We start from the raw sequence: 8,600 nt of genomic DNA, 5'->3' as shown, positions 1-8,600 counted from the left end.
AACGGCTGGGCTAGGGGAGCTTAAAGGGCTTTTCCAACTTAAACAATTCTGTGATTCTATAATTGTCCCCTGAGAAGGACTTCTCTGCAGCAAAGCCCCTCACCTCAAATACAAGCTATCTCCATGCTTAGCTGACCAAAATTTCCTGCATGAAACTCACCAGCAAATGGGAAGATTTTTGACAACTTCTTCAAAAAGATACGTTCCTTGTTTGACCCATTAGTCAAACTGTACAGAACTCCCCATGAATTTATCTTTGTCACTTTAGAAAGTGTTGTACCTTTGTGATTACCAAAAGGAAGCTGGAAGCAAGAATATCTGTGTTCCATTAATTCACTGTCACAGAGTGACTTCAGGCAAGTTGTTGAACTTGTCTTTGTCTCAGTTTCTCCATCAGTAAACATTATTTAGAAATCTTTTGATGAAAGGTACTACCATCCTTGAAAACTCTTTCAATTCATCTGTCTTTATCTTAGAAAAACAGCCTATAATGCTGTAACCTTTTTGTATTTGAATTGGCATTTCTCTCCAATTTAACTGAAAGTCAAGTACCCTCAAAAGTGGGTGCCAAAGCAAGCAAGTTACAACAGAGGTGCTCAAGGTTGAACACCTATTGCATTATAGCTCTCTGGTGCCAGGCAGTGTCCTAGAAGTTGCTTGATTTTCTTGCTTTCCTATTGTTTATTTCCACACTAATGGTTCATCCCATTTCTTCTATTCCTAAAATATATATAGATACTGGGCTAGATCTTTTCCTGCTTCAAAAATGACCTTTTGTGCTTGCCAAATTATTATAACTAGCAGTCTTTGGAAAGACAAACTCCTTGAAAGCCGCTTTTAAGATTTTATATCTGCTATATTAGTGCCAACTGGCTAAACATGTCCATTGGCAGGACTGTAACAACTCGGTAAAGTATGGACTACTATCCCTCTTCTGCCCCAACCCAGAGAGCCTGCTATTTTTTTTTTTCAGAGGCAGTCTCCCTAAAGTGGGAAGGGAACCACCACTAAAAGGACAGCTTAAAATTCCTTAATCTACACAAGCAAAGAAACCAACAAAACAGAAGAGCAAGCTGAAAGGATTACCTGGTCATATAAACATCTACTACTGGCCAGTAAAAGCCAGAAGCCTTTCGGAACCAACCATTTCTTCAAAAGCAACAAAGTAAAGGTAGCAAGGGATTGTTCAGTAGAACCTATAGCGGGATTCAGACTGTCCTGTATGTTCCTGGAACGGGACGACACCTTTTAAAAGGGCAGACAGAAAGAGCAGCTCAAGAGGAGGCTCTTCTAGATTTGCTTCTGACCACTGGGAGATCTGCTGGGAGAACCTGAGGCTGAAAGGCACCAGAACAAACAATCACAAACCTATTTGTAAGGAACAAGCAGACAAAAGGTAGCAAGTTACATCCAGCTGGAAGATGTCAAGGACTCCTTACACGCTAAAAAGGCTTGCAAAGAGGGGACTGTCAATTGATGCAGTAAATGTGAACGTTAGGAACACTTTTAACACTGTCCAAAATTATGTTTTCATAAATAGAACAAGCATACATGAAACAAACACAGGGTAGTTGGAAATTCAGACGATGGTGAGCAACTGTTCTGTTAAGCTGGAAGGATATAAGAACCAGGGCTTTGGTAAGGATCGATTCCAACACCAACACTGTTTAACATCTCCTGTTTAAATTTATCAGTTATGAGCTTAGCATCAAACTGGGAATGGCTGGAGATGTTTTGGAATCGAGAATCTAATTCTAAAGGAATTTGAGAAGGTGGCAAAGTAACCTGAAATGAGCTGCTGCAATTCTGTAGTGACAAGTGCAAATATTACACCTAGTAAAAGATAACTTTATCCATAGCCAGTGCGGTGATTGTTCATGGACTGCCGCTCCCTTCTCACTCTACCCAGCACTGACAAGGCCTCGGGTACGGTACCGCGTACAGGCCTGGGCAACACACCTCCTGGAATATGGGAAACAAATGAAGGGGACATGGAAGAGTGAAGCAAGATTGATCAGACACCAAGAAACTGCGATCTGTACACACACTGGGAAGTACAAGACCCCTAGCCTATAACAGAGAAAATCCCAACGGGTGCATCCCGATAGTGGCATGCAAATCAGCAACACCATAAAAATAAAGGGGTTTTTTGACAAGGAAATATTAACACCACGACCTCAAAAGCCCAACATCATAGTTCATTTGAGCCACAAAGAATTAGGAGTGAAACAGCCCTTCTCCCAGCTGTGACACCAACATCTCCCTGAGCTACAAGCAGCAGCTACCATATTAAATCTTGGCTTATCACCACTTTGCAGGCTACCGATCGTTTCTTTAACCATAAACAAAGCTTTCTCTATCCAAAAAAAAAAAGCATTCCAAGCAATATGGAGTCACTGATCTTACCCAGGGGCACTACCAGTTCTTTGGTTACACATAAAGTATCAAATCCCAAAGACAAAACAAGCGAATAACGTCCTTGTCGACAACAAACATGGCCCATCTTAGAAGATACACACAAGTGAAAACTTCAAAGATCTCAGTCAATGCATTTCAATTTTCTGAAAGATGGGACAAAAGACAGGCAGTATAAGCAAGCCCACCATAACACTCAACAGCTGAGATGCCTAAAAAGTGCTTTGAGGAATTTAGGCACAAATATTTCATTAAAACCAATGGAAAATAGAAGGTTTTGATTGAGATAAACATGCAAGAGGTCATTTCGAAACAGAACGCCAGAAGATGTCTTGGCACAGTAAAAACATTTGAACCCAAACTCAGAACCCAGATAAAAAGTTGAATCTTTGGAATGGATGGGGTAAGAAGACTGAAGACTGGATTTGATGATTATTTTCTCCATACCTCATATGGCTCGCCAAGCCATCCTGAGCATTAGAAAGCCCTAGATCTGAAAGGGAATCCGAGCAGACAGATACAGGCGACAAAGACCTCTCTTTCTCCTCTAGCAGATCAAGTTTCACCAAGGAGCTCGTCTCATCTTCTGAGTTATCCTCTGACACAGAGCCAATAATAAAGCGAGAGTGAGGGTTCATCTCCAGGGGTTTAGTGGGTTGGGAAGACTCTTCCATGGCTCCTACAAACTGGGCTCGCAGCACTGTAAGGGGCAAAAGAAAGCAAAAAACCAAAACCCGAGGTTAATACCTGCTGTTGCAGAACAAAGAAGAGGACAAAGCAAGGTTCACTTCTGATAGGAAATGCAATGTTAAAACACCATAGCTGAACCTGGACAGGAGTCCACGATCAAAAATAGTTACTTCTCCTATAATCATTGACCTTTCTGTTTGCACAAAGACTATGAGATTAAAGGAGCTGGTCATTCTGATCTGTTGCAGAACCTGCTAGTTTAGATAAAGCTGCAGTAGTCACTTAAAAGAAAAAAAAAAATCACATACAAATGCATGACTAGAAATCCAAAATTTTTGCTTTACTGTTATTCTTTGGCTAGTTAGTTATTGGTGACATTTAAAACCCGACTGGTTGTCCTGGGCAACCTGCTCTAGCTGACGCTGCTTAAGCGGGGGATTGGACTAGGTGATCTCCAGAGGCCCTTCCAACCTCAGCCATTCTGTGATTCTGATTAAAAAAAATTGTATTTCAACAGCAGCTGAACGCTGGGACTCCTTGTGCTAGGTACTGCACACAACGCTATTTACTGTTATTCAAGTGATGGATTGGATTGGTCAAAACCGCCCTCTTCCCAGGCCTTGCGGGGTAGAAGACACATTCTTACATTTGTTTTCAAAACACCTCATGTTTCTTAGGATTCTTTTGGGAATCTGAGCTGATCTACCAAACACTGGGAAGCAGATACAGCGTAATGGCCAGCAGCCTGCCAGCCAGGTGGGGGTAGGCAAGACCTAAGATCTGCTCAGCACGCGAGCCCACCTCCAACCGTGGTCAACAGCAAACACTTGGACAAGAGAAAAAGAACGAGAGGAACATAGAGTTCACCTCCCTAAAATATGAGCTCAGTTTCCCATGCCAAAAGCTCAAGCCAGAATTGCTGCCTTTGGGCTTAACGGCATGAAAAGTTTCAACTGAGGCAAAGTGAGTAATTTTGAAGTTGTCACTTAGAGAAGCACCCACAGACTCTGGAACAAGTACAGGATTAACTGAGTATCTTACAAAAACCGATTCCCTAGGAGTTCTCTATACACATAACAGATATAATATAAGCAGCAATTAATTTTAAGCTTCTTCCACCTACTGTTATGCCATCTACTTTATCCTTAACCTGAAGAGATCCGATTTGACAAAATCATCAGAACTGTAACCAACAAACCGAAAAAATTTCCCGTGAGGTTAGCAAGTGGCATCGGAGCAGTGAAAGAAGGGGATGGGAAGATACTGGTGAGGAATGGTGGGGACAGAAGCAAAACATCCCCTTTTTGGCAGCAGTGAGCTGTCAGACTGGCTCAGCCATCTTCTGTAACTTCACCCTGACGTTAACCTCTTGCTCCCAGATCATCCATGTCAATTAGGGGACAGGATCTACTTTATGGTAATATATTGAAACTTAGTGGCATGATTGACAGTTGTCGGAAGAAAATACAAAAGTTCAGGTCTCAATTTTCCATTTTAGAAAGTCATTACATAGAGAGAGAAGAATCTCTTAATACAGGGAACTCCGAGTATCACAAATTCAGTGTTGTTCCAACAGCAAATGAATGCATTTTCTTCAAAATTTAAAAAAAAAAAAAAAAAAAATAATTACAACTGAGAAAGAGCATGACAGATGGAGAAAAAAAAGGAGCACCTCACAACACAAAGACATGTGCTGTGGGAAGTAACAGTTTGATACGGCCTGCTCTGCCTGACTTTGATGCGCTTACACGGTAACTACACGCAGCTGGAAATCACATCATTACAAAATTAGGAAGGCACTAACCTCTTGTTATTCTTGCAATCTGAGTAGTTATCCACTTCCAAAACGAACTGGAAAAGAAAAGGATTAGCAAGTTAAAATGATTATTATGAAGAAGAATACTCAAGTGAGTGTTTTCCCAACTACATGAACCTTTCAACACAAAACTGTCGTGGAAAAAAAAACCCCGGGTACAAAAGAGACTAGATCGCTTGCTGCGGGTCGGAGAGTAAACCGGGAACTGAACCTGCAATGCCCAAGTCGAGCCGTGGCACCTCCTGCCAGTCCATCGCTCTGGCAACTTCTGAGCCATGTGTTAGCACACACCTGATCATCCCGCATAGGTATTTTAGTTTTGGTTCTAAAAGAAACTCTGCTTTGGGCCAGTGCTCTCTACTTATGTCAAACTTCTTTTCCTCTGTCAACTTCTGAATCTGCTGGCCGATTTCAGCCGAATTTGATGGTCAGGAGTAAATCCCAATGATAATCAGAAATCTTGTGCAAAACTGGTGGCTAGAAGACACAGCTGACGTGCCATATTTTTCCATTAAAAACCCCAATAGTTTACCTGTAAAACAAACTGGCAATACAGCCAAGGACAAGACGAGGGGACGTTTCTCTCGGGGCCTGGTTCTCCCCAGCGGTACCTCACCAAGCTGAAAGGACTGTTTTGGTACCCTTAACTCTCGTGCCACACTGACATCCTAAACCGGTGGGAAAACCTTGTCAGTCCTGCTAATTATAGCCATGTTCTGCCAAGTACAGGGATGCGGCATAATTGGTTTGATAGGAACATGACAGCTTTCATCCGGTACATAAGCAAACCTGGACCGTGTTGTAACACAAATAGGACATGATGGTAGTTTTAACTGGAGCACAGACAAGGAATTTATGGACAGTGCAATCCTTAAACACCATGCTCTTCTTTTCGTCAGTAACTGAGAATTAAAAACTGATCCGACTGGCTTATGCACTTTTACCATGAATGTACTTGACTGAATTATTTAGATCAAACCCTGTGTTGACACCACTACTCCCACAAACTCCAGTTTCACTGGGGCCACGGGCAGTTCATTTACAGGGACACACTTAACCATTTTATGACCAGAAAGCCACAAATATTTGTCCGACAAAGGCGCTAAAAGGTGGAGCGACCTGCCTTTTTTTGAGGGTAGAGATGGAGGAGAAGGGGAAGCACGACGGTGAAGTCTGCATACCTATACCTAAACCATACAGGGAGATTTCTTTAACTGAGGTGCTTGGGCAGGACTTAGAGCTCAGCGAGCACGAAGTTTAATCAAATCCTGTTTGTGCACATAAACATGAAGGCAATATTTATGTGTGTTTATCCTCTCGTCAGATCCCTCCTAGAGAATTTCATCCAGACAGATTTACTGTTGGCACAGTTATGAGCGCTGAAGAATCTGGGATACAGCCAAACTAACGTCAACCCTTTCTTAATGAAGAAAAACTTTTTCTAATTTCAAGAGCTTACACGTTAATAAAGCAAGTTTCAAGGCTTTTTTTTTTTTTTTTTTTATCGTAAGCAGAGAAGGAAACAGAGGAACAGGCAGTGAAGCGTTTCGCTCTAATACTCCATGGGAAAGCATCAAACCAAGGCCACGGCTCCTGATCCCCGATGCCACGCTCAAACAACTTGACTCAAACACCTTGTTTGTACAACTCGGTTCAAAAGCAGTCAGTTAGCCATGAAGCCCCATTCAAGTCCATTTACCAATGCACTTCCAAGCCCTCGTAGTTCAGTCCCAAGGTCATGAGTTCTGCTAATGTTTTGCAATCCGCTGGTAACTCAACATCGCATTGAGTTAGACAGAAGCTCAGCCTGTTCTCAGCACATTGCAATCTGTTGTTCATATTTAAATGGATTTCAGCGTGGTCTGGGGCCAGATAAAATGTAGGCTTTCTTGGAGATCTCCTCACGAAGCCTCTTGCTTTCAGTGCTGCAAACAGAACCAGCAAGTCCCACCAAACCCCTGCACGCTGTACGTGCTGTCTGAAACGTAACCGCCACGGTTCCTAACGAGCATCTTGAATCCCAGTGACCGTCAGGACAGCGTCCATGTACCACTAACCACTGCAGAGGTCCTGTTTGCTTTAATAATGTTGAACTAGAGCCTAAAACCCAAAATTCTCTGGATGCTCAACTGTATATAGCCCCTACAGTTATTCTTGCAAGTGGCGGGCAAACAGGCTAACTTTTGCAGAGACACGGGACAAAAGAAAAAAAAAAGCCAAACGCATGCAATTTACGGAAGGATACAGATTGAGAATTCAATCCTGCAAAAACTTAAGAACAGGTAACACCAGGCACTCTGAGCCTGCTCAGATACATAACCATGTTTAATCACAGCTGAACCTTCACAGAACCTGAGCCACACTGTCCTGTGTCCTCCCGCCTCCTGGAGAAATCAGCTCCTGTCAGAGGCCTGAAGATACACAGCGCTTTCGTAACTCCCCAGCCCTGCGGATATCAAGGTATTTAAGACCCAGATCGTGTTCACACTACAAGCAATGAAAACTCTGCCATCCAAATTCAAAAAGTAACGTACCTGGTTTTGCCTGAGGTGAAACAAAACCCAACTGGCTTCTCCACAGCTCTGCTGCTATCACCAGTAACATTTTTTGGCTTGACAGTGAAATGCACATGTAAAAATATTAGACTTTAGAAGTTTTTATACGAGTTTCACTTTAAGATCATTTTTATTGTTGTAAAACACACCTAGCCATGAAGCTTACATTGTGTCAGTTGGAAATTCATTTTCTATTTTTTTCAAACCATCCCATTCTGAAGAGAATTACACGACTGAAAAGAACAGCATTATTTCAGTGAAAGTGAGTTGTAGGTTCTTTCAGAGACCCAGAATAGCTCCTCTACAATATTGATAAGTCATTTTAAAGGAAATTAATGAAACCAGTTATATTTAAAGGTCTCCGTTTAAAGCCCAGGGACCTGTGGTATTGCTAATCAACACAAAGAATTTGAAAACAACAACATGGACCTGTACTTTCACCACCCTAATTGAATGAACACAGGTAGTAGAAACCAAAGGAGCAAAACCAGTAAAAACAAAGTAAAAATAGATGGCATCTGTGCAACGAGTTGGCTACTTAATTGCTTTAACTGAACACAGAGCATCAGCAACATGCTCACCTATACCAAGACTGGACGTGAGTTTCCAGATCAGGAGAGGGCAAAGAGTTGATTTTTGCACCAAGACGGGCCACCAAGCGTCGATCCACTCACCTGCAGAGCCTGCACTGTTCTGTCAGGCCAGCTGCCGCCGCAGTATAAGACTCACTCGGCCTCAAAACGTCACCAGCCTGTATCTCCACGCAATCGGTGGGCCAGCGTTCAAACTCTGCTCCACCTGAGCCATGCCTCCTCACCCAGAGTTGGGCATTGCTTCACCTCCTATCCTAAAACCTTCTCAGGGAGTATCGCATACCCAGCGAAGCTCCTTTGCTTGAAAGGTACTTCACAAACCAGACGTCTACAGGTTAGAAGTTCTACTCAGTGAGTTTCCAGATTTACTGTACCAACTTTAGACACGTAAAGCTAAATAGAAAAGTGGAATATATGCTTGCAGGTGAAATATGTCGGTGTCCCTTCCAAAAAGAGCATAAAGGCAAAAAAAGAGCCTATATTTGCAGCTATCCTAGGTTGCTAAAACACTTGAGACTGTGTCTAAATCCC

General features: G+C 42.5%; 1 protein-coding gene across 1 annotated transcript in view; it reads right to left on the bottom strand.

Moving 5' to 3' along the window:
- The window catches only part of ACACA (acetyl-CoA carboxylase alpha), a 136,575-nt gene extending 131,620 nt beyond the window's left edge, over window positions 1-4,955 (bottom strand). The window contains exons 1-2 of the mRNA XM_009638321.2: window positions 4,910-4,955; window positions 2,863-3,115 (exon numbers count right to left, since the gene is read on the bottom strand). Coding sequence (XP_009636616.1) covers window positions 2,863-3,089 — 227 coding nt within the window. The 5' untranslated portion in view covers window positions 3,090-3,115; window positions 4,910-4,955. The remainder of the gene's footprint in view (window positions 1-2,862; window positions 3,116-4,909) is intronic.
- Window positions 4,956-8,600: the final 3,645 nt, after the last annotated feature.

This window comes from Egretta garzetta, unplaced genomic scaffold (genome assembly GCF_000687185.1).
Source record: "Egretta garzetta isolate BGI_Z169 unplaced genomic scaffold, ASM68718v1 scaffold890, whole genome shotgun sequence".
NCBI classification, from domain to species: Eukaryota; Metazoa; Chordata; class Aves; order Pelecaniformes; family Ardeidae; genus Egretta; species Egretta garzetta.
The sequence above is the reverse complement of the archived record's forward strand: the minus strand, read 5'-3'. Positions and strand labels throughout refer to the sequence as shown.